The sequence below is a fragment of the Moschus berezovskii genome, chromosome 12 (assembly GCF_049115385.1).
Source record: "Moschus berezovskii isolate FMDL1 chromosome 12, NW_MosBer_1.0, whole genome shotgun sequence".
NCBI lineage: Eukaryota > Metazoa > Chordata > Mammalia > Artiodactyla > Moschidae > Moschus > Moschus berezovskii.
This window is the reverse complement of record NC_142471.1, coordinates 59427134-59452872: the sequence shown is the minus strand read 5'-3', so window position 1 is coordinate 59452872 and position 25739 is coordinate 59427134. Positions and strand designations below refer to the sequence as shown.

Genomic DNA, 25739 nt, shown 5'->3' with positions numbered 1-25739 from the left:
GTCCTCTGCATTGGCAGGCAGATTCTTATCCACTGTACCACCAAAGAGGTCCCTCTTCAAGTTTCTTTAACTGTAAAGCAGAATTTAAAGTAGTGCTTGCCTCACAGAGTGTTGTGAAGATGAAACAAGTTAATACACAGAAAAAAAAAAATGAAGTCGCTCAGTCGTGTCCAGCTCTTTGCGACCCCGTGGACTGTAGCCCACCAGACTCCTCCATCCATGGGATTCTCCAGGCAAGAATACTGGAGTGGGTTGCCATTTCCTTCTCCAGGGGATCTTCCTGACCCAGGGGTCGAACCCAGGTCTCCCACATTGCAGGTAGACGCTTTAACCTCTGAGCCACCAGGGAAGCCCAGATACACAGAGGGCACCTTGAAATAGCACCTGGTACATAGCAGATGCTCCATCAATGTTAGGTGCTATTATTACTACACAGCTAGTAAGTGTGAGGACTAGGACCCCAATCCAGGTGTGTTGGCTCCCTAATCCAGAGCTCTGTCTCCAGTACCATGTGGAATCTGCCTTTTAGTAAATCATTGGTTTAATTTCCATCTCATGTTGACCTTATTATTCTTGAAGGCATCTTTTTCTGCTTTGTTTGCTTTGACCTCGGATTTCTGAAGATCAAAAGGGGAATGTGTTTGAAGTTTTCTTCCTTCCTGATTTTTTTTTAATCCTCTGACTTCTGTTGTTGTCTGGGTTTGGTTGACCTTGAGGTATCAGAAGGTGTTTTAGTAGGCGAACGTCTCATGAAGTTGTTCTCATGGGTTTGTTGGGGTTTCTCTGAATTTTACTTTGATTGAAAGGCCTGGGGTAGGAGGCAGGGTTGGCTGCACTTGAGTTACACCCCTTCTCTGTGGTGCTAAGAGAATGTCTGAGAGTAGCAGCTTCAGGCAGTAGAGATCATTTGTTGTAAAAGAGCCATTCTGAAGAAATCGGTAAAGTATTATGGCGTATTCTCTGGGAAAGGAAAAGAAGTTGTAGATCTTTTTCTTGATAATAACATTTGTAGCAGGCTTTTACTTGGGATTCCCAGTTGTTTTTACTCTGTCCACCACCAGTGTTGACATTTATGGCTGTGAAATAGGCCTGAGTGAAAAATCTGTGCACTTTGTGGTAGCTACTCAGCTGCTATGGGGCGATACCCTCCCTTTCCTCTGATGCTCAAGTTGAACCCAGTGTGGGATGTGATGCAGAAGATTGTAGGAGGCAGGCAGCAATGTACAGGAAAGGTGCATCCAGCTCCATGGCCCTGCAGAGGCAAGGAGCTAGCTCAGCTAGCGCACTGAGCTGTTCCTCCCTAGGCCTTTTTGATGTGCCTGCCGCATTTACTGTACACAGACGGGGTCGTATCCAAAAACAGGATGTTCAGTGTGCCTCTCAGGACCTTTATGGAAGATTTGCACAAGATTTAACTTGGTGAGGCAGGAGGTTTGAGAAGACGTGCCAAGGCCTCCTCTTTGTGATCTTTGCATTTTTTAACCCGCTGACCTCTAATACTCTCCTTGGCAAGTTTAATTAATGTTCTCACATTAAATGAAAACACTGAACTTTTAATAGATTCCCTGGGGCTTGGTAATCATTTGATATTATTTCCAAAAAAGAGAGGGTATGAAGAAATGATGTATTATCCTTTCTGGTTTTTCAGTTAAGTTTTATTGTTCTTGCCTGGCCACCTGCTGAATTCTTTAGCCCATCCCTCCTGGAAGCGAAGCCCAGGAAACAGCTCTGGGTCCTGCCACATAGGCAGTCTCATTCTTGTGGCTCCATACCCATTCCTGTGGGCTTGGTGCTTTCTCTTGTGTCCTGTCGTCTGCCTGTTGCATTGGCCACTCCTGGTGTGCTGCCTCATGGTTGATCTTTCTCCTGTTGTGTTTGCTTGGATGCTCTGTATAGTAGTTGAGGAGCTGGAGGAGAAGATAAAGAGTACCCATTATTCATTGTCCACTGCCACTGTCATTACATGCTGCTCAGGACTCCAGAGAGCTTTGCTTCTAGGCCAGTCGATGAGCTTTTTTGATGTGTGAGAAGCTTCTGAATATGGTGGTTCTTATCCTCCTTCACCACTTACATCTTTCTGGCCCTCAGAGTGCCAGAGGAGGGCCCTATTGCTGATGATTTCCTTTGAGGTCACTAGCAGGACTGGGAGTACAGGTGACAGCTGAGAGACTTAGCAAAGTTAAAGGGATTGTGGAGAGGTCAAACAGTTGAACTCAAGTTTAGACTAACTCATGATGGATCTTTGCTTAGCTGCCAACGTGGCTGCTCAGTCACTTCAGTCATGTCTGACTCTGTGTGACCCCATAGATGGCAGCCCACCAGGCTTCCCCATCCCTGGGATTCTCCAGGCAAGAACACTGGAGTGGGTTGCCATTTCCTTCTCCAATATGTTAAAGTAAAAAGTGAAAGTGAAGTCACTCAGTCGTGTCTGACTCAAAGTGGCCCCATGAACTGCAGCCTACCAGGCTCCTCCATCCATGGGACTTTCCAGGCAAGAGTACTGGAGTGGGTTGCCATTGCCTTCTCCAATGTGCCAGCACGTGCCAAAACTCGCCTCTTCAACACCTATTGTCCTCTTTGACATCTTTGCTGATTCTCTCAAGTCAGCTTCCTTGCTTGTCTGGGCTCCCACAGTACTATATATTTCCATTTATCTCCCTCAGCTTTATAGCAAGTAGTTAATTGTTTTAAAATCTGTTTCTTCAACCATGTAAGTCTCTGGACAACTGGAACTTAGTCTAGTTCCTCTCACTATTCCTCATAATCTATAGATTGTGTGTCGTTTGTAACAGTTGCTCAGTAAATCTTACCGAATAGGACAAAGCTCAGCATGTCCATGGACATCCTGCAGATCATGTACTCAGCTGTGAGGCAGGAGAATATCCTTGAAGAAACAGAGCATCACCCCATCAGACATAATATATAAAGACAACACTAGCCTATTGTTGAGTTGCTTTTTTTTTTGACAACTTTCGTTGAGATATAATTCTCAGTTCACTCATTTAAAATATACGGTTCAGTGGTTTCCAGTATGTTAACAGAGTTATGCAGTCACCAGCACAATCAATTTTAGCAGATTTTCATCCTTCCCAGAAGAAACACAGTATCTATTCCCTCTACTCCCCCAGCCCTGGACAGTAGACTACTAATCTATTTTTGTCTCTATAGATTTGCCTATACTGGGCATTCCATAAAATATACAGTATTTTGTGCTTGGCTCCTTTCAGTTAGCGTAGTGTCTTCAGCACACATCCAGTGTCAAGCCTAGAACTTTATGGAAATTGGAGGCCAGGTGACGCTTGTTTCAAGAGCAGTTGTGGCTCAGGCCAGTGGTGAACCTCTTGTTGTTCAGTCGCTAAGTTGTATCCAACCCTCATTAAAGCTGACCAAACCTATATAATGAAAATTCCATAGATATGACCTGAACTTGCTTCCCTGAGTCATTTTAGAAATCAAGGTAAAATTTATGAGTATCTAATAGAGTGCCTGGCACATGAGGGTCTCAGTGACTATTTCTTCCCTGTGTCCCACTTCAGGTTCTTAGATTTTAGTAAGAACTTACCACAGTGAAACAACAGATGAGTTTTTAATTGGTACTTTGAGTTTAATTTACTGATTCCTCCCCCCACCCTTTTGTTTTTGTCCTCCCCAAGGCTATGCCTTTCTGCTGTTCCAGGAGGAGAGCTCGGTACAAGCTTTGATAGACGCCTGCCTAGAGGAAGATGGGAAACTGTACCTGTGTGTGTCAAGCCCCACCATCAAGGATAAACCAGTAAGTAACGTGCAGCCAGCTGTTGCTTTTCCAGAGCATGTATGCAATCAGAATAGCTGATCACCTTCCCCTTGTCATGAGAATACTGGGAACTAGGATCCTCTTACCCAGGGTGACCTCGCTATTTGGTAGCGCTGGACTGTTGTTGACGGGGAGCTAATAACAAATTTCTCAGTTTTTGGTTTTATACCTTTGGGACTACTATAGACAAATGTGCCCTTGTCTTTCACTTTACAGTTCTTTTAAGCTAATTCCTATTCAGAAACTCTGAATTGAAGTAAATAATGCCCTTAGTGGTTTTGGCAGCTGGTTTCTGTCATTATTTCAGATCAAGGGCAGGAGCGACTTATTTATGTATTTATTTAGAATTAAAGATCATAATCTTCGATGTTTATGTGCCTTTGAATGCAAAGCTTTGTGCTTGGGGGTACCCACAGCTGACTAAATAGAGCCTTCTGGGCCAGGAACTTACACTCTAGAGTGGATAACTTCAAACAGAGAAAGGGAGGGGAAAGATGGAGAACATGGACCCAAAGCCATAACTAATGCACACTTCTGCAGAATTTGTGGTTGAGTCTGTGGTTTCTGAGCCAAAGAGTGTGAGTGAATAAGTCACTGGGTGAGAAAGGATGACTCCTTCCTTTCCCCTGACAGGGGGGATATCAGTGGTCCGGGAGGGAGAGGGAGGCCTGGCGTGCTGCAGTCCATTGGGTCGCAAAAAGATGGTCACGACTTGGTGACTAAACAACAACAACAATGATCCCTAAGGAGGCTGGGAGAGGGGTGAGACTTGTGTGTCAAGGCCTGATGCTCAGAGTGTGAAATAGAGTAAAAACAGTAGCGTGGACTAAGGGGCCAAGGTACATATTTACCACAGGGCCTGTAGCATCCCCTATAAGACTTAACCAGAGGTGTGGGCTTGGTTAACAGCAAGGTTTGCTCTCAGAAACATGTATGGGGAAGGAGTTGTGGTCAGATGTAAAGCTCCCAGTTTGAGTCTTGATTCTAGCATTTAAATATCTGCTTGACTGCATAAGTCACCTAATCCTTGCTGCAACTTGGTTTTCTCACCAATAAAATGAGAAGACCAGTAGTTCCTCTCTGGGATGTTGAGAGGCTCAGATAAGAGGAAAATGTATGTAAAAGCATTTGATGAGGTTGGGTACTTGCACAAACAGTGCTGCTAGTCCTACATGGTGCTAGAGGACTGGGGAGAGCGAGATCAGAGCTTATCTACTGAGCAACATCTTTTGAAAAAAAATGGTGACTCTAGAACAGGGTTTATAATTATTTGCAGAAGAATGATGCCAGGACTGGCCATCTCTAAGTGGGAGAATGCAGCGGGTAAGCAGAAGAGCGAGTTACTAAGGAAAGGGAACCCTGAGTCATGTCACAATGATTGATGCAGAAGAAGAGGCAAGGATTTTAGCAAGTTTGAAAGTACCTCTGTAATTTTCAATTTCTGGGGCCATTATCCAGTTTCTATAACAGCAGTAAACAACATTGGATAGGGTAGCTATTCAGGAAGCTATACAGAAAAACAGTAGAAAATAGTAGGTTGGGAAAAAGAGTAGGGGGCCTTTGTTAACTTTGGTCTTAATTTAAACAGCGTGGAAAGGCTGTGTTGAAGGAGACATGGGGACTGACTGGAATGGGAGTGTGTTTCTTCTGAGATAATAATAAGAAAGCTGCAGTAACTTGTAAACCTCTTTGGAGTAATATGAAATTAGACAGACTGAGCCCAATTTGGCAGGGTCGGATGTCAGGGGGAAATGGTCACTCTTCAGAGAGTCTGCCACTGACACATCAGTGGAAGAGGTGTGGGGGTGAGCTGGCAGTGTTAAGCTGGGGTTGGTTGCACACTGTAGAAGGGGATTCGAGATATGTTTGTATCTATCAAATGACAGACAGGTAGAGGTACATACTGAGAGAGTTATACCCATAGGAGTTGGAGAAGCTGGTGAATTGAGGGGAGGAGCCTGGAGGTGAGCAGATGGAGCTTGTATACCTTAGCAGGGCCGTGTCCCTGGCTGTGTGGGAGGAGATGGACCGTGTGCTTGGTCAGGGAAAGCTCACACCCGAACTGGATGTCCCTGTGAGAGGGGATGAGCAGAGGTGGTATGGAGGCAGCACCATTACTGTTGAATATTTTCATGCCAAACGTGTATTACCCTTGGTATGAAGGACTTTTGAAATTAAATAGTGTAATTTTCTGTTTTGGAAATGTTTATAGGGAAACTAACTTCCATTGTTTGTGTCTCTACAAATTTCTGCCTTATTGCAGTTTCCGTTTTTCTGAGCTCAAATGAAGCAGTTTTATTGGAACTTGGTGAGTTCTGAACGGTGGCCGCTGATCACATATTTCTTTGACCCAGGCATACTCAGAATTTCCAGCATAAGCAATTTAAATAAAACTTAGCATGGGAAACATGAAAGTCCCCAAATGCCTATAATTCTAATGAACTGGATCCCATTTTGGGTTCCGGCTCTTTGGCTCCATTTTTGAAACCTTCTCTTTCTTGGCGTTAGCTCCGCATCTTCCATTCCCAGCCTTATTTGGCCACACTTCCCCCCATTTCCACCCCCCTCCCCCTGCCCAGATTTAGTACATTCCACCTCATCTTGGATGCTCCCACAGAAAGTGAGAGCTGGGTTGAACCTTTGGGAGTAAATGAGGACCTGGGCAATAGCTCGAGGTAAGGTCAGCTTCTAGAGGTCACTCACCAGACCAGAGCTGTGACTCTCTCCTGCTTTTCCTACTTTTTAGCTTGGCCGCTTTTCAGGTTCTTAGTGCCCTCATTCTGTTATTTAGTTCTCTCCAATTCTCCCTGAATTTCTCCTTGGAAATATACACCATGTTCCGGAGTGATCTCACAGATTTTCTATCCTTTGTCCTCTCCCTTCTCCGCAAATCAGCCTCCCGCTTCCTTTGTGTGGATTAGGTTAATCACATGGTTTTCCTAATACAGTGCCTGATAAAAAGCTTCCCCTTACTTACCCTTTCTAAGATTGTGTTTGTTTTTTAACTCAAATGAATCTATAATTAGTGGATTTCAGGTAGTTCTATTTCTGGTCAGTGATTACCTTTCATTAAATGACTCCACTCAGACTACTCTATATATAGGTCTAATCCTGAAAGATGGCAAAATAAACTGTATTTATGGCCTGATAATTGACTGCTCAGTCTTTTTTTATATATATAGTTTTTTGGAGTATGGTTGATTTATATTGTTGTATTAGTATCAGAAGTACAGCAAAGTGAATCAGTTATACATATACATATATTCACTCTTCTCAGATTCTTTTCCCACGTAGTCCGTTACAGAGTATTGAGTAGAGGATCCCTCAGTCTTAAAGAATGAAAGACAAATTGGCAAGAGCAGGAGTAATTGCACAGTCTCTAGATTTATGTTTGTTCTTCCCCTTCTCTGGCAAGAGCAGTTCCATAGCTCACATGTCCCAGGCGTCCCAGAGGACAGCTGTGTCCTTGTCCGTGCTTCCGGTGAAGCAGGCAGACACTCTGACAGTGGTCCCTCTTGTTAAGGGGACTCTGCTTTTTGAATGTATAAATAGGCTGAACCTAAAGGTTCAAGACAGCAGACTGATAGAAGAGGAAACCTAAGAGGGTCTAACAGATGGAGGGGCTGAAAACTAACCCTGAAAAGGAGGTGAGGAAGAGGATGTCTTGGTTCTTAACTTCTAGAACACTTTGGCCAGAGATATGGGATCAGTTCAGTTCAGTTCAATCGCTCAGTCGTGTCCGACTCTTTGCAACCCCATGAATCACAGCACGCCAGGCCTCCCTGTCCATAGCAAATACCAAAGGAGCATTAGAGAAGTTTCTTAATTCTGCCTCCTTATAATTTATAGCACAATCACAATTTATAAATATCCTAAAACATGGTAGATCGACATTGCTATATATTTTTAAAACTGTCTTACAAACTGATAATATGGTTATGTAAGGTCAGTTCTTCCGGTTATCGTTCAGGCCATCCACTTAAAACTAGAAAGACAAAAATTGAAAAACAAATGGTGGAGGAAAAAAAGGAAACTGGAAATAGAAGCTGATTTATTTCTTTAATTTTTAATTCTACCTAATCTATCATTCCAGTGTCTCCTACCCCCATTTATATATCAGAGGAATCTCTAGAATTTTTTAGTCACTTTTTTAAGTTACAAAAACAACCGGGATTATTTTGCCTAGGATTTAAGACTTTTCTAGTCTGACTTCAAATTTTTTTCCAACCTTAACTTTTTCTGCTTTCCTCCTGAACCCCATATTCCAATCAACTAAAATATTTCTGCCCCCATTTCAATTTCTAATTCCTACCCTTATTTTCAGACTCCTCTCAAATACCATATCTTTTATGAAGCCTTCTCTGATCACTGCACCATCCTATAGTGAATCATACCTTCTTTTATAGCTATCTCCAGCCCACATATAACTTTAAAAAATGCTATGCCCTCCTTTTCCCCTTCAAACCATATTTGATTGCCTACTAGGGGCAAGGCCTTAGTATTGGTTACTGTGAATCAGAATACTTTGAATCAGACATAAAAACAAGTGTTCAAAAGCTTAATAGTATAACGAGTAGATTAAAAAAAAGTGTTTAAATACACAAATTTATAGAGCCTGGTGCATAAAAGGTTCTCAAATATTTGTCAAATTAAGAAAAATAATGACTACGAAGAAGATAAAATGTAGATTAAGTATTTTGAACAATTCATATGTACCATGAGTGATGAAAGAAAGCTTCTTGGATGAAGTGTCACTTAAATGGGGCTTTGAAGGATGAGGGGAGTTTGGAGATTGACCAGAAGTGTGGAGATGTGGGGGATTAGACATTTTGGAGAAACGTAACAGTGAGAACACAGAAATGAGAAATTGTGTGGTATGAATGCAGAACACCTCAGATGGAACACCAGTGTATGAAGGGAATAGAGGGAAATTAAATTGGGAAAAACAGGTAAGGACTTGTAGGGCAATCTTGATTGATGGCCTCAGTCCTTGGGTTTTGGTATATTTGCTCAAACTCTTTCATTCCCCACCTACTACTTCCTAAGACAATAACAATAATTTTATCGTGACTCAATCAAATCTGGTTTTGTGTACTATCTCAACCTTGGAAATCTTTAGCACTCTGATCTTCTTGATTTATTTGTTCCTTGGGTCCTCAGGCTAAATTCCTGCTTTGGGCACCTCCCATCATAAGAATTTCTCCAAAGAAAGAATTCCTCCTCTAAAATGAGAGAAGTACCTCCTATTCATTAGTCCTTTTTTTTTTTTTCCCCTCCCTGAATCTCTGAATTTGCAAAGGGGTCCAGAGTTTCGTAGTGCTTAAGTCTTTGGAAGTTGTTATTCGTTTCTAGAAAAGCCTAAAAGCTGCTGCAGTTCCAGTGTACAAGGTGGTAACCAGGGCATGAAATAGCCAACCCCATCCCCTAAAGGACTGTATTCAGTGTTTTCCAAAGTGTGTTCTGAAGAACACTTGTCTCATCACACACTGGTCTCTTGAGAGGATCACTGACGAAGAAGGTTTGCTCTTAATAACAACAGGTGTTGCTTACTGGGCACTTTTGTAGATTTTATATCCACTTTCTCCTTTAATTAAAGATTCCATAGCCAAGAACATTTGGGAAACATTGATATATTAAAGTTCTGAGGAGTTTTGCAATAAATAAATGTGTGTAAAATTGTTTAATCCAGCATATTATATACCTCTCTGGGGATTATACTTGTGAAGATTCTGGTGGAATTAGTATTCCGTGAAGCTCGCTCAAAGAATAGGCTTCGTCCCAGGAAAAACTTAGGTAACTTGAGCTTTTATGTGTACATTCCTCTCAAGAGTTTTAGTGAACAGCATGCCAGGGACAACATCCTTGCCCTAGCACCATGGAGCTGAAAATACACATTTATGTAGACATTGGACAAAATTGTCTGGCTGCAGAGTACGAGTGACTGAGGCTATGAACCTCGAAGTTAAAATAGCTGACTATAGTGCCAGTTTCATTGTTAAATCATTTTCGAGCTTTTCTAACTGCTAGTTTTGTTAGTAGCTTTAAGAAGAGTCTATGGGTCATTTCTTAATGCATTGAGAACAGGCCATATGAGATTAAAAGGAGAGAGATTAATTGCTCACAAATAAAAATGTATTTTGACTTTTGAAGGAAACTCTTGTGAAGCAGAGCTGGTGGCCAGTGACCTGGAGGACAGGGAGCCTTGCAGGCACACGACATCATTGCAGTGGAAAGAGAGACTTGGGGTCAGAGAAACCTGTTTCAGTCCTGAGTTGGTTTCACACTGACAAGTTTCTTTGTCTTTAAAGTAGGGATAATTTTATAGCATAACAGTTATGGTGAGTTTAAATGTGATGGTATGTGTAAACTGCCTAGCACAGTGTAGGGCAGTGTAGGTGCTCAAAAGTGCTAGTTTCTTCTTTCTTTCAAAAGGAAATCATCTATTATGCTTATGCTTTCTAAGTGATGTGGGAACATCAGAAGTGGTGACAAGCAGTAGGTAATTCTGATCACTGAGTGGGTCCCCTGGTAGCATCAGAAATTTTCGCAAATTAGGCCCAAGCCATGGGGCACCCACTGGTGAGTAGACATACTATAATTCCATGTCTCTGGAAGGTAGCTTTTGGTGGAGTGAGGAGAGTGATCAGGCAGCTATAGAGGGACAGCTGCTGGACAGGTTCTTACAGCACCACTATCTGCCCCTCGGGAAAACCTTCATTAATTCACCATTATACTGAAGAGCTCAGAGCACTCACTAAGGCTTGGCTATTGTGCTGAGGGTCGGGACCCACACAGAGAAGTGGTCTCAGCCTTAGAGGCCCCTGGAGTCCAGTGGAGAGAAGTAGCCATGTAACAGTAGGTGGGGTAAGGAGTCAAGGTGCTATGATGGAAGTTTTATAGACAGTAGTTGGGCAGGGGAGCCAAACAGCAAAGTGAGCAGGTGTCCCTGGGGCTTCACTGGTGGCTGGAATCTGGTGGTAAAGAATCTGCCTGCAATGCGGGAGACCTGGGTTCAGTCCCTGCATTGGGAAGATCTCCTGGAGAAGGGCATGGCAACCCAGTCTAGTATTCTTGCCTGAGAACTCCATGGACAGAGGAGCCTGGAGAGCTATAGTCCATGGGGTCTCAAAGAGTTGGATACAACTGAGTGACTAACACACATGTAGGTGTCCCTGAGGGATTCTGGAAAACCTTTAGCGGGAAGGTGTTTCCTTGAATCTTATGAATGTTAAGTCCAGATATTAATCATATTATCTAATTGATAATGGCTTTATTATATCAAGTATAGAGCAAGAAGGTGTACGTTACCATTTTAGGGGCACAGTTTATGCATGCTCTATTTTTGTACTGGGTGCCCTTATGAAACAGTATACAGAGTGCAGTTGAATTGTTCAGCAATAGCTGCAGGTCCCAGTGGAGCCTGGGGTTTCTGTGCATCAGGCTGTGCAACTTGTCAAAGATGGCAGCAGTTTCCGTCTTGTACCTGCACTATTTCCTGTTATTGCTGGTGGGCCTTGGAGAATCCTAGGAGGGTGTAAGAGAATTTCCCGGGATTACTTTTGGCTCCCTGTCTAGGAAAAATCCTGGCTACTTTGCTGAGGTTCTCCAGGGCCGGCAACCTGTTGGTGTCTGAGGAATAATCTTCATTTGCTTTGAGTCCCAGTGGAGTTCTGCCTGGTGGCCCCAGACCTGCCCAGAGTACGGGAGTCATATCAAGGCCAATGACTCTGAGCAGCTATTAAGTCCTTTCTGGCCACTTAACTGTAGAAGATACAGGGAGGGCATTTCCTTTTCCTCTCCATTGGGTGGAGGACAGTATTTGAGAATAATAAGTAGCACCCAAAGTCCTCAAAGGTGGCTGAACTGTTTGTTAGGGCATTATGTGGTGGAAATTAGGTTGAGATGAAATACCAAATACGAAAATACTTTGAAGAGTCTTAACCACAATTATTGCCATTATGACTCTTGGTTTTATAGTGGTCATAATAATAAAACAAGCCCTTGCACCGTGGATAAGATAAAGATGCCTCACAAACCACAGACTAGCTTATCTGTGATACTATGGGGCACTCCAGTCATTCTGTGAGGTCTGTGATGCTTAAAATAGAACTGCTGACAGCTGGGGTGGGTTCGGGTTCATTACCACTACAGCTGAGCTGTTGCAGCTGTATGTCCACAGACCTAGGTTTAGCTGACTCATCCTGGCTGTCAGAAGAGCTGGGATGCTGCTTACTGGGGAAAGCAGTCCGGATAGTTCTATGCTGTAGTTTTTCTGATTCATGTCAATTAAAAGGATTGTAGGATTAGGGAAAGAAAAATGGAGACATTTTCCTGAAGAGCTTGAGTAGGAGTTTGCAGGGTATTGAAAAGAGGAAAAAGGAAATGGGGCCGGGTTGGGGGGATGCTGAACTATAAGCTTTCTGGGTAATTTGTGGGAAAGAGAACAAATGGCCTGAAAGAAGGATTTGGTCAGGTAATTTCCTAAACTGACCACCAGATTGCACTGTTGACTCTGAAAGTTTGGTTGCTCTTTGGAGCTGCCTTGAGCCCAGCAAATGAAAAGGAAGGCACCACACAGTAGAACCGTTCAAGTGGTAGGTATTTGTAACCTAAGGAGAGGACCGGAGCAGGTATAGGATGAGATGTGCAAAGTGAGCTCAATATAACATTATTTATTGGTAGTGTGTGCTTAGTTGCACAGTTGTGTCTGACTTTTTGCGACCCCCATGGACTATAGCCCACCAAGGTCATGTCTAAATTCTAAATAGTGGTCTGAACTGAGAGAGTTCCAGAGCTATAGGGAGACTTGGTCATATTCAGAAACTTGAAGCCCTAAGACTTGTGTTTAAAACTGTTCTTATCCTGTTTTTAAAGATACAATAAAAATGCATTTTTTATTTAACTTAGAGGCTTTTGCAAATTTTCAATGACATTTTCTTTTTAGGAAATAATGTTATAGCATCCTATCAAAATAAACGACCTGTATTATATAAGTTTTTCCCTCTAGAACTTAGCCTAGTCTTATCCCTATTAATGACTCTGTTTTAAATAAAATGATATTTAAGTTATTAGGTTGGTACAAACATAATTGTGCTTGCGGACTGTGAATTTTAAATCATTATAACTAGGTTTAAGCACATCTTTATTAATCAAAACAGGAACCATTACAGTCAACACATTTTTGCCAATGAGAAATAAATTTGCTTATTCCTATAGAATAAAAATCCATGCTTCGGGATTCAGTGAACTCTTGGAAAGCATTTTCTGCCTCCTGCTGGTTGTAGAGGCATTTTCCCTGCAAAAAGTTGCCAAGTTGTTTGAAGAAGTTGTAGTAGATTGGGAAGAGGTCAGGTGAATATAGTGGATGAGGCAAAACTTTGTAGCCCAATTCGTTCAACTTCTGAAGTGTTGGCTGCGTGATGTGCATTCAGGCATTGTTGTAGAAAAGAATTGGGCCCTTTCTATTGACCAGTGCAGGCTACAGGCGTTGCAGTTTTCAGTCCATCTCGTCAACTGTTGAGCATACTTTTCAGATGTAATGGTTTTGCCAGGATTCAGAAAGCTGTAGTGGATCAGACCTACAGCAGACCACCAAACAGTGACTGTGACCTTTTTATGGTGCAAGTTTGGCTTTGGAGCTTCTTCTCGGTCCAACCACTGAGCTGGTCGTCACTACCTGTCATATAAAATCCACTTTTCATCACACATTACAATTCAATCGAGAAATGGTTCGTTGTTGTTGCATAGAATAGAAAGCGACGACGCTTCAAAAACGACAGTTTTTTTTAATTTCCGGTCAGCTCATGAGGTACCCACTAATAGAGCCTTTTCACTTTTCTAATTTGCTTCAAATACTGAATGACCATAGAATGGTCATCGTTAAGTTCTTTGGCAACTTCTCGTATAATTGTAAGAGGATCAGCTTTGATGATTTCTCTCAGTTGGTCATTGTTAACTTTTGATGGCCAGCCACGCTCCTCATCTTCAAGACTCTCATCTCCTTTGCAAAATTTCTTGAATCACCACTACACTATACATTCGTTAGCAGTTCCTGAGACAAATGCATTTTGCAAGTTGTCTCCACTGCTTTACAACCCATTTTGAACTCAGTACTAACTGTTGCTGTTACATATTAAGTTGTTTTAGATTTCTTGAAAGCTGTTGAAGTCACTTTATGGTATAAATTTGTATATTTATGCTATCAATCTTTATGTTTGGTTTTTGCCTTTATCCTTAAAAAGATTTTGCCTTTGGAGATAAGCAGTTATACAAAGCCAATTATTAAATCAGAGAATAAAAATTTAGAAGACTAATAATTCAGCTAGAAGGTTTATGGTCCTCACCAGAACTTCCATTAGAATATATGCTTAAAAAAGGAACTGAAACTAAGGGAAAATCATTTTTGTATTAATATTTTCTCTCATAAGTGCTTATGGAACAAAACATTCCTTTGTGAACTGTGTGGTAACTAAACATTTCTAACCAGAGATCACAGGCTGGAGTCCACAGAAATGATCTGGCCTGCAGTTAATTTTGTCTAGCCTGTACAAGTGACTTTCACATTTGAATGAGTTCCCAATATTTAGAAATCTTGGAGTTTCACATAAAGATCTGAATTTCTAGCTATTTTTGAGAAATGGAAAAGTCTGACAATACATTCACAAATGATAAATACTAGCTGAGAGAAGTGTCTGCTTCCTTTAAAAGGAGTAGTTTAACACTGCTATATTTAAAATAGATAACCAAGGGCCTACTGTATAGCACAGGGAACTCAGCTCAATATTCTATAACAACCTAAATGGGAAGAGAATTTGAAAAAGAATAGATACACGCATGTATGTATAACTGAATCACTTTGCTGTATACCTGAAACTAATGCAACATTGTTCATCAACTATAATATAAAACAAAATAAAAGGAGTGATTTACTCCATAGTGTCACTGCCTGCCTACTAACTATTGTCCTGGCAACCTGACATGTTTGTGCTACCTGTCCGGCCCTACAGACGTTCTGTGTTGCGTAACCGTTGCTGTAAGGTTGTGGCATGGCCAAAGGACTTGTGGGTGCTGTCAGCCAGATAGCCTCTTCCTGGAGTCACCTTTGTAACCAAATGTGATCAGGTTTCTTCAGGAAGTGGTATTGGAACCATGTCAGTTTCATTTAAAGTAATCTTCACCATTCTGATGACAGCCTTATCTTTTCCTTAGGTTTTTAAGGCTTTTACTGCCCTGCGTATAGCCTATTTGACAACATAGTAGAAGAATTGTTACATACACACACACACAAAGTAATCACTGTGGATGCAAAAGTTGTTTTGCCAGGGGAAATTTGTTTTGAATTAAGATAGAGGTCTAATTTCAACATTTCTTAAAAATAATTATTAAAGAAATAAAGATAATAAAAAGTTCTTTGAGTCAGCTAACAAAGTATGGGACTAAAAGAGTAGAGAAACGTGTGTGTGTGTGTGTGTGTGTGTGTATCTGTCTGTCTGTCTGTCTTGGGACCAGAGAATTTATTCAAAGAGTAAGTCAGAAAGATAGAACATGAATATTAGACCCTGAGATCTGAGAATAAACCTTAGAAGATGGAGAACATTCCTGAGTAAGAATGGTCTTATATTTCAGAAAGAAACTGAAGTGTGAATGAAACTTCTCAGTGGAAACAGTACCACAATATTTCTTGCTTAGCACGTAGAGTGTGCTGATGTTGGCCTGTGTTGACATTTCTCTGAATTTGCAGTGGCGTGAGCTTTGAGGAGCTGTTTTGTGATGGCAGCTGGGAAATGTGGGTTTTGTGAATATAGTTAATCATTACTGTCTCCCTAGTCTTCTTCCTGTATTTTCCCCAAGAATAGGGTAAGGGAACGGGTTGTGTGTGATGTAATGAAGGGGTGGGGAGGGTGTAAGAGGGAAGAAGAGGCAGCAGTGAAGCCTCTCAGCAGGCGGGTTTGAGATCTTCTGCAGAATTCTTTGAAGCAACAGCAACCTCCAGCTATTGTGTGAGGCTTCATTTTCTGTACTTCTGATTAAATGAAACCAGAACACTATGGATATTACACACAAATTGTTTTTATTTGTGAGCCATATGATTGAACTCAATTATCATAAAGTAAATAGAATTACCAGATCCTAAAGCTACCTTAACTACTTTATTAGGGATGAGACTAGAAGAAAAACAGGCTCTGTACAGGAAAAGATTTGCCCTGTCTTTTGTGTGTTGACATTAGAATCCTTTTACTTGGTGTCAGGAGATTGTGTTTTTAATTAAACATTAATAATGAGCCCTCATGAAGGCATTTGAAAGTGATGTTTTATGGTATTGGTGAATCTGTCTTTGTGGTAAATATCAAGGGATTGATAATTTAGTCAAACAGACCAAATTTTACAAGGAAAGAACTGGATTTTCTTTTCCCCCATGTGGAGATTTTATGGCTTCCAGTAACTGGTGAAGGCAACTGTGTCATAAAAGCTCCAAAAGTTGTGTGGGGGATAAATTTTGTAACAGTCATAACGAATGTGTAGCCTGTTTCTAATGAGCAATGCCAGTCTTGGAGTTGATTCAAGGTGTTTTGAAAGTGTCATTGGCAGATTTATCTTTCAAATAGAAGAACTACTGGATATAAGGCAAGCCAAATAAAAAATTGTCATATATATTTCCTTTCATTAAGTGTTGATGGTTGAGCAATGGGAAAAGTGAAAAATTTTGTTGATACTAAGGAAATTAAAATTCAGCTGTTTTGTTTCCTATCCTAATCAATGAGGTGAATGGAGAGGCATGTTCCTTAAAAACCAGTGCTCGTTTCTTCGCTTTTACAACTGGCCTGCTTGAGCGCATGGCCAACTGAGTGCATGGCCTGGTGGTTTTCAGGCCGTGCTGAAACTGGCCTTTCTGTATGAGAGGGTTTTTTGGTGATTGTTTTGTTTTAAGCTATTCTCTGATAGTTCGGTTATGAATTGAAAGGAATATGTTTTAAGGTTACGATTCTGGTGAAATATTTTTTATAAGGATAGCATACTATAAACTATGGGCAGGGAGTCAGAGTCCCAGTGAAGAGATATTACTAAATAGAAATATGTCATAGAGATTTCTTTTCCTATTCTTTGAAAATTTACTTGAATTTCTAGACTTACCTTTATTTTACTGGACTTATTTAGGAAAATCAGATCAACCAAAAGTAGATAACTCTGTGCCCTTCAGTATTTGATATTGCTGGTAATTATGTGCTAACTTGATAAGTGTTAAACTGTGTTAAATCACATTGCTGAAAGATAAATGTTTTCATTTTAGGGGGTGATAATTTAAAAGCCAGACATATAGATAATTTTTTGAAAATATTCTAAAAGTTCCTGTTCCCTCTTTAGGTGAGCTCTTAAAAAGCTAAGTGCTATAATGTGACAGGTTATGAACAGTTTAACGTGTTAAAATGGATCTTATTCAAAACCCAGACTCTTATCTATAAAAGACTACCCTTTTTGAAAACCACAGGTGGTTTCTGAAGGTTTCACAGCATATGTCTAGAGATTACATTAACTAATAACTGGATTTTGTTTGGGTTGTGTATATTGTACAATGCACAAATCAGTGGGTTTATCTTTAGTCACCTTATTCTCATTTGGGGTTAATGGAAATGAAGTAAGGACCAAGTAAACGACTTTTTTTCAGGTGCAAATTCGACCATGGAACCTAAGTGACAGTGACTTTGTAATGGATGGTTCACAGCCTTTGGACCCCAGAAAAACTATCTTTGTTGGGGGAGTTCCACGACCCCTTCGAGCTGGTGAGTGGAAATAGTAACACCACAACAACAAAACCAACAACAACAATCCCCAGTGTGTTTAGTCTGCAGTATTTTCTAGGCTTCTGGTCAGCTATACACAATCTCCAAAAAGAAGGCCATCATATCAGTTCACTGAGCTGACCCTTAAATGTTTTCTGCCAAGATGTTGTATTTTCTTTTGCTGCAAGAATGAATTTCATTAAACTGTTATTTCAGAGGGTTGGATTCTAATTAGTGATTCCCTGTTCAACCAATTATTTAAAAAATAATAACAATGCAGTGTGCATTGTTAGCCAGTTAGTTTTGTTATGTATAACAGAAAAAGAACCCCATCAGAAATCTGTCCAGTGCAGCTGTGTGCACTTAGTGACAAACCAAACCACTGCTGGAAATTGTGTTCCTGGAAATCAGACTGAACTCTTCCCAAGCAAAACAGATTCCTGTTTTTTCTTAAGTACTTTGAAAAGTGAGTTATGTATTTGAGCATCTTTAATTTGACTTCATGAAAGCACCCCTATTTTTTTGTTTTTTTCGGTTCCTTTCCAATGATTAAATAATTGTGCCTGCTGGCATTGGGCAGTATGCTAATTGACTGGGGCACCAAAGACAAATCTAATCACTTGTCAGCTCAGTATGATTGCCTATGGAATATAGTAAAATTATTTGTAAGAACAAAGCTTGTAAAGTGCTTTAAAATAGCTGAGTTTATTTTTTTAAACTAAGATGAAAAAATAAGCTAACCATTGCCACTGTAGTAGCAAAGGGCAGTTATCTCATGTTAGTGTTAACAAGTAGACTTAATTCTACTTAAAAAGTAAAAGAAAAAGCAGAGATCATTAAATCAAGCTGTGAAACAGCTCTGTGACTTTGGTGACTTCTTAATTCTGAATGTTCCTCAACTTTTCTAATGCATTTATTCAGATCTCAACTCCAAGCTACTGCTAAAAGTTTAGGTCTCTATAAAGATGTATTCGTAATTCCATTAAAAGAAAGACCTTAAAACAAATTAATTATGACTGGAGTTTATAATTTTATGGTATTTCAGAAAGTCAGGTGTCTTGGGTCTTTTTCTCATCCTAGTGGCAAACTTGCCCAAAGAAAGAAAGCAGAGCAGCAGAGATGCTTCCCCCTTTATCTGCCATCAGAGAATAAAGTCTAAGCAGGGCCAACTCAAACGTGAACAGCATTATGAGCTGAGGGCCAATACAGCCCTTTGTTTCTAAAGAGCTTGTGCTTTAAAAAAAAATGTGTGAGTAGGGGCACTGTGTAATATTCCTGGCTTTTTCTAACTGGTGATATGTTTAGGAGTGGAAAGAGAAAAATCCCCTTTCATAGAGTTTACACTGCAAATATATTCTTAAAAAAATGGACATTCCTTGCTAATATTCTCGCTGTTCTTTTTTGCAACTAAAGACAAACACAAAGTAGTTTTAATATCTTAGCCCTTTCCCTTTTTTCTTAGATGGGAATCTGAAAAAAAAAAGCTTTCTGAAAGAAAAGTTCCTGCAGTTGTAAAAATAATAAAACTGACTTTAATCTCATGTCTGTTTTAAGTCACAGACACAATAGTTTATAACTAAATTGCCTTTTTAAAGATTATTCATCCTTTATTCTTTCTGATTTGAAAGGATAGATATGGACCTCTATTTGTGATCATCTGTTCTGTGATCACACTGACAGCACAAGACAGGAAACCCAAGATGCTGAATTGTATTCTTTCTTTAACATTCTGTGTCTGTAAGATGATACATGTTCTAGGGTTAAACAGGAATTATATTTAGTTATCTAGTCAGAAATTGGACTTTGTGTTCCCTGCCTAGATAATGCATGTTTTATAAATTTCAAAGTTCGTTTTCTTTAAAGTAAACTAATTTGTTTTGGTTTAAAATTTTGTTTCTGCCATTGTTGGATATTAATCTGTGTTCACTTAGTCTAATGAAGGTTCCCCCATGCCAGCACCTCCTATAAATGTAGCTAGTTTCTAGAAGGCTAAACAATCTACATTAGTGTCCTGGAATTTTACTCTATCCAAGACTTCCAGATTGGAGGCCAAGTAGTCTGGATGAAAAGAGTTAACATCTTTAGCTTTTATCCCTGTGCATAGAATTAAATTTCTTTGGAACACACTGAGCTTTGTGGACCGGTGTGTGTCTTGGAATAGAAGACTGTTTTTAAAAGAATTCAGTTTGACTTTGCTAGACAATCTTAAATTGAATACAGTGCAGTTCACTTGAACAGTAAACATGTATTGAGCACACACTGTGCTACTGGCACTGAGAAGGTGCACGTCATGCCACACTGAATGGACATCCCACTCTTGTTGAACCGGTCATCACCCATAAAGTCAAAGATTTCAGAAATATACTAATAGAATACTAACCCAATTACTTGAATACTGAATTATTTTCCTTAACATAATAATTCTCAATTTTTGGTTTTAAAATATTTCAGGGCATTTTTCCCCAGGGGTATTGTGGTTTGAATTCTGGAAAGTCTTAGAACTATTTTAGGCACTATATAGAAGATGATCCTAAACTAGATAGTAGGGCTGGTACTCAACAAGTGAGATTTTGTGTGTCCAGATTGATTTTCACCTTATCCTGGGCCAGAAATGGTCCTTTAGCACATTACAGTGAATAAAACATTATCACTCAAGAGTTATCCTTTTGGATCTCATAAGGTTTTTTGTCTTTGATATTTTCCCATTGTAAGACAGGGACCATTATCACTAATAAATGATGATATAGTCTTTATTCCACTAAATAGAAATGCACAAACACTTCTAAAGATACAAGGCAACCTGTTTTAAGCGGATTGTCTTGAGTGAGTTTAGGTTGTTCCTTCTGATCTTTTGACAAGCGTGACTTTTAAAAATTCAGGTTGGAAAAAGAATCAGGGGCCTAGAAAAATTAGCCTGAAAGTGGGAAAATATCGATGGAAAGTCTCAATGAGTTTACCCAAAGTTGGATTTTTGCCTTTTCTAGGTCAAGTAATTTCTACTGTCTCTTGTCTCTCCCTTCTGTCACTCCTGTCGGTGACAGTGGCAGGCCAGGGATGGTTTGCCTGAAGTCTCCTGTTTCTAGATCTTGCTTTCCTTCCATTTCCTATCTCTCTCCACCCCTACACTAGGAAAGGCTGTGGGTAGGCTCGCCATGCCACCGTGTGGCTAAAGTGTACATATTCTTCAGAGAGTCAGTACTAGGAAAGAGGTGGTCCATCTCTCTTGTCTATCTCTCCTCCTGCTACCACCTGGACATGCAAGAGCATTTTGGCACTCTTCATTCAGATGTTGTAAGCAACATGTCTTCCTAAATCTCAGTGCAGAAATCTCCCTGTTGCATATCCTTATGGCATGAGAACCTTTCCTGACAGTATGTCTTTGCTCTGATAGCAAGTAAGTGCCAGGCTTGGGAGTTTTGAGTAAAGACCACCAGGAAAGAATGGAAAAGGAAGGATCTGGTCCCCGTACTCTCCCCTGGTTTTGTAACATAAGTATCTTCTAACTCGAGCTTCTGGGCCTAGACATCTTATTTGGGGGCTGCCTCAGTAATCCAGCTTTGGGAGCCATGCATTTCCAACTTTGATCAGGCTTGAAAAACCCTCAGTCTTCTTTTCTAGTTAGAGGTATCTGTGAGCTGTTCCTCCACTTTATGACTTCCTCCTGACAGTTTATCTGACCAGGTCCTGCAGAAAAGATCAGTCTTGAGTTCCTGGAGCCTGCCAGTTGCCTGTCATCTTTGGATCTCTCACCTTCTTAACTATTGTTCTGATGAGTCTCTCCTGTCTTTTTTCCCTAATATTCTGCTATGGATCCTGATATTTTCCTCATTCTGCCCTTCTTCTCCCCCACCCCAACTGTTGTGAGGATGGCTTCTCTATGGAAATTCTAGAGGAAAACATTTTTTTTTTGAGGTAAATATTCACTGATGTATGGCATACATCTAGAGAATATGATGAATTTTTCTAAGAGCATTTATTCCATACATTCTGGTAGGCCACACATATTAGGAATCACATCCTGATTTATGATTTAGGAAAGAGAAGTATTATATCCTTTTTGTTCTGTGAAGTGGTAGCAGACAAATCATCTTATGTCAAATTGGTCAACACCAGAAGCTTTTTCTTTCACCCAGTTCCAAGTTCAGAATGAGTTGTCTCAGATAAACTCCAGAATTGGCATACTGACTTAATTCACTGCACTGCCCTTAAGATTAAGGATTTTCTAGTGTTGATTTTCTAGGGAGTTTGGGAGCTCCCTCCTCTAGGAAAGCACACCCTCACCCACAGCTAATGTCAAAGGTTGCCATATCAGTGGCAGTTTGAGTAACATTGACTTAAAGCTAAAGTAAGACTGGGATGAACTGGTGCTTATGGAACAGAAACCAGGCCAAGTTAATGTTAAGCAAAGATTTATGAGTTAAGCAAATGTTAAAGAAAAACAACCCCTGGACAAAACGAAGCATTTGAGCACCACTCTGTGCCTAGAAATATGCCCAGAGTTCTCATATATGTTTAATCCTCATGAAAACCTTGTGAGGTTGTAAGTGGTAGACTTTTCATCATAGAGATAAGGAAGCAGAGTTCAAAGAGGGTGATTAGTCAGGACCACAACAAAAAAAAGCTAAGGCTCAAACTCAGATCTCCAGACTTCAAGTCTGGGACTCTTTACACAGAAGGAAGCTGCTTTATCAGGCTGAGATCTGAGATTCTGTCTCTGTAACAGTAATAACAGTCAGCCTAGTACCAGCTCGATTTAATCAACTTAAATACTCTTATCGCTCAGACTTAGTTAGTTGTTCATACCATTTATTTGAAAATATTCATAACTTCCCAACATCTCATGCAGAGTGGAAGCTTGTGAGCATTTCCTCTACTGAAGCTATGTGAACCGCTTTTGTGATCCAGCTCGGCCGTTGTAAACTCAGAAAGTTCACCTTCGAGTTGAATTTTCCTTTTCAGAAGTGCAGGCCTCTTTGTCAGCTGGAGGTGCCTTATGTCTCTTTCCTGTCTGCTTTGTTATTTCCAAAGAGGAGAAATGGAGCTTCTGGATTCACGATTTAAAATCTGAAAAGATGAATGTGTTAGTATTTCCCTCAGGAACCCTCATTCCTGCTCTGTCCCATTTGGCTCTCACAGTATCTTGGACTTCTACATTGCCTTAGGCTAACTTTGAAATCTAATTAAACCGTCGGAACAGGATCCTGGGGTGGGGCAGGATGGGAGAGTCATCATGATTTTCTTTCTGTTGAGCTGATCCCTTTCAGATCTTTATGAAGAATTAGGAGCAAAACAAGTTGGGGTTCAGATTCGCCTCCAGGGCACGGTCAGCACAACCCAGAGGAATTCACGGACGTACTGTACGCTACATGCAACTGCAGTATTTGTGTTTCCCTCTCTAGTCTGGGACACAGGGAAGCTCATCACAAGAGCCAGTGTGTGGGTTAGACTTACAGTTGTTTATGAGCTGATTTGAGTTATCATAAGAGCATAGAACATCTTAACCACAGTAAGTAACATATGCCCTTGGATATGGCTACCAGAACGCCTAATTTCCCACCCCTGTGGTGACCAGAGAGACCCTGTGAACACTGTCTGAATGGGAAAGAAAAAAGAGAAGTGGTTTGGAGACATCTGACATCCTCACAGACTCTGTCTATGCCTGCTGTCACCTCCATTGGTCCGAATTTCAGCCTCTGTACCCTCATCTTCCTCAGGTTAAATGTTAAGAACACGCTCCTGGGAGATAACGTTGTCCTTGTCATCTACAGAGGACGTTTTCACATGAGGATTCACTCTCATACATTTAGTAGGTGGTTTGACTACATTTTCCGGATAAGACATATCCTTGATCAAGGACTCACATTTCAAGAGCAGGATGGAGTTCATAATGTATAGATACATCCATGAAGGTTTTAGTTGACTTTTACCAGATCCTTACTGCTTTTCTTCTGTTTTTCTCTCTTCCTCCCAAGTAGTCAAAATGGTAGCCCTCTTGCTGGCTCAGCTTCCTCCTCATTCAGAGGAAGGGAATTTATATGGAACTTTCCTACATTAGCTGATAATGCTCACTGTAAAGAATCCTTTAAAACCTAGTCTGTATGAGTAGTTGCATATTATGACATCTGTAGGTAAATTTGTATCTTCCATATAAAAAGTATTTTCAGATTAGAATTTTGTAGGACTTGAGGAAAGCTTGCTCTGTGTTTGTTAGTTGCCTGTGTAGTAGATGAATTATATTACTCTTTTTTTTTATGTTGTTTTTACCAACTGGTTACTTTTCTCAATAATTAGAAATGCTGTTTAGTACTTAAGTGACATCTCTCTGTTGTTTGAGTCCAGCATGAGTTTAGGCAGCAGGAAGTACACTTTTAATGAGGACTTGCTGACTAAGGACCAAGTACAAACAGCAGTTGTTGAGTTATTATTTACTTTTCTTCAAGGATCATCAGACTATTGAGGTTTTTGTAATTAAAATACAGATCAAGTTAGAGAAATGAGTAGTCTTCATATTCTTCCCCTAAAATAACTTTCTGTAGTCACCTTGGATTCTTTCTTCTAGCTTCTCAGTAAATTGTCCTTCACTTGAGTAAGACTTCATTGGCTCAAATGCCTGCAGACTTTTGGGTGGCCAAGAAAATGACTGCACATAAGCTTCTAAGTGGAAATTATTAATTTATATAATTTTCATAAAAGTGTAAGTGAATGAGGGTTTCTTTTTCCTATCAGAACTGCTTAACTGCCAGTAGCATCAGCCGTGACTGAATCTTTGGGCAGAGAAGATGATTTTCCAACAGCCAGATTCACAAAGTGCTTGTGGAAGGTGCTATCTCTGGCATCTGCGGATCCCTAAAGTTCCTTTGGAGACCGAGGTGCCGTAGAAGAACCTCTGGTTACAGTAGCTCTTGTCTTCAGCTGGAGCTTCAAGCTCTCTTTCTAAATTATACACTTTCTTGAGTCCTTCCTAAGGGTAGAAGACAAGCGCATTCAATTCTTTGCCAACATTAGTCTCCTGGCCATTCACCAAACTGAGGGAGTGTTCACTGTCTTACTCTATTCCAGAAGAAGCCAGGTCTTTGGGAAATTAGTGTTTAATTTCCAGGCCCCAAGGTTACCTATTTTACTAAGCCAATTTGACTAATAAAGGAAATTCATTAACGACTAAGGTGAATAAATTCAGCTTTCAATTTCTTCTTCTCTGTGACTGGAATAACATTAGCTATGTGAGGAAGTCCTTAAGCCATCATAAGTTGTTGAGACAAAGTAAGGACCCACTAAATTCTGATATTCAGGGTACATACGTGATTTTTGGGCTTCCCAGATGGCTCAGTGGTAAAGAATCTGCCTACCAAGCAGGAGACTTGGGTTCGATCCCTGGGTTGGGAAGATCCCCTGGAAAAAGAAATGGCAACCTACTCCAGTATTCTTTATTCCTGCCCAGGAAATCCCATGGAAAGAGGAGGCTGGTGGGCTGCAGTCTATGGGGTCACCAAAGAATCAGACACAACTTAACAACTAAACAACAGGGACACGATTCTTGCTGCATTGTTTGAATGAATGTGATTCCTGGATCCTGCCCCAAGACCGAAGTCAGGGTCCACTTGGGCTCTAACCAGCAGTGTTTCTTTGACTGATATGACTCAGTAATTCTGATCATAATGGGATCATTGGGGTAGCTTTCTGCTCTTCTGTCTTTAAAAGCACTTATTCTCTGGCTTAATTACTGCTAGCTTATTTACTCATCTTCTGAAAATTACCTGTTGGTTGTTAAGTCATTCTTCCTATTAGAAACAGAAGCTTAGAAATCAATCACCAGTATTAAGCAGTATGGTTTGAAGAAGTCAGATAGAAAGACAGCCTTTCTTTCACAGTGATGTAACTTTGTTACTGCCTCAGCAGCTGCCCATTATAGAAACCAGTAGTACATGGCTTTCCTTCTGTTCATAGAAATCTGGGAGAGTTCTTGCATCGTTCAGCCCTTTAGCCCTTGAACCTGCTGCAGAGTTCTTCTCCTGCCCCTCCAGCCTGTGCAGCTCCCTTCTCCCCAGATACTGATTCCTGTGGAGCTCAGCTGTCTGGGGGCCTTTGCACACTCACTGTGGCCCAGGTCTTCATCTGTCTTCCCTGTCCGCTCCTTTCCAAATACCACGTGTAGGTATTTGAGGAAGTGG

The 25739-nt window shown here is 40.6% G+C and overlaps 1 protein-coding gene across 6 annotated transcripts in view; it reads left to right on the top strand.

The window, feature by feature from the left end:
- CPEB3 (cytoplasmic polyadenylation element binding protein 3) overlaps window positions 1–25739 on the top strand; it is a 201638-nt gene that overhangs the window by 142617 nt on the left and 33282 nt on the right. For all 6 annotated transcript variants that reach the window (XM_055425084.2, XM_055425083.2, XM_055425088.2 and 3 more), the window contains 2 exons: window positions 3654–3772; window positions 17457–17571. In XM_055425084.2, coding sequence (XP_055281059.2) covers window positions 3654–3772; window positions 17457–17571 — 234 coding nt within the window. The remainder of the gene's footprint in view (window positions 1–3653; window positions 3773–17456; window positions 17572–25739) is intronic.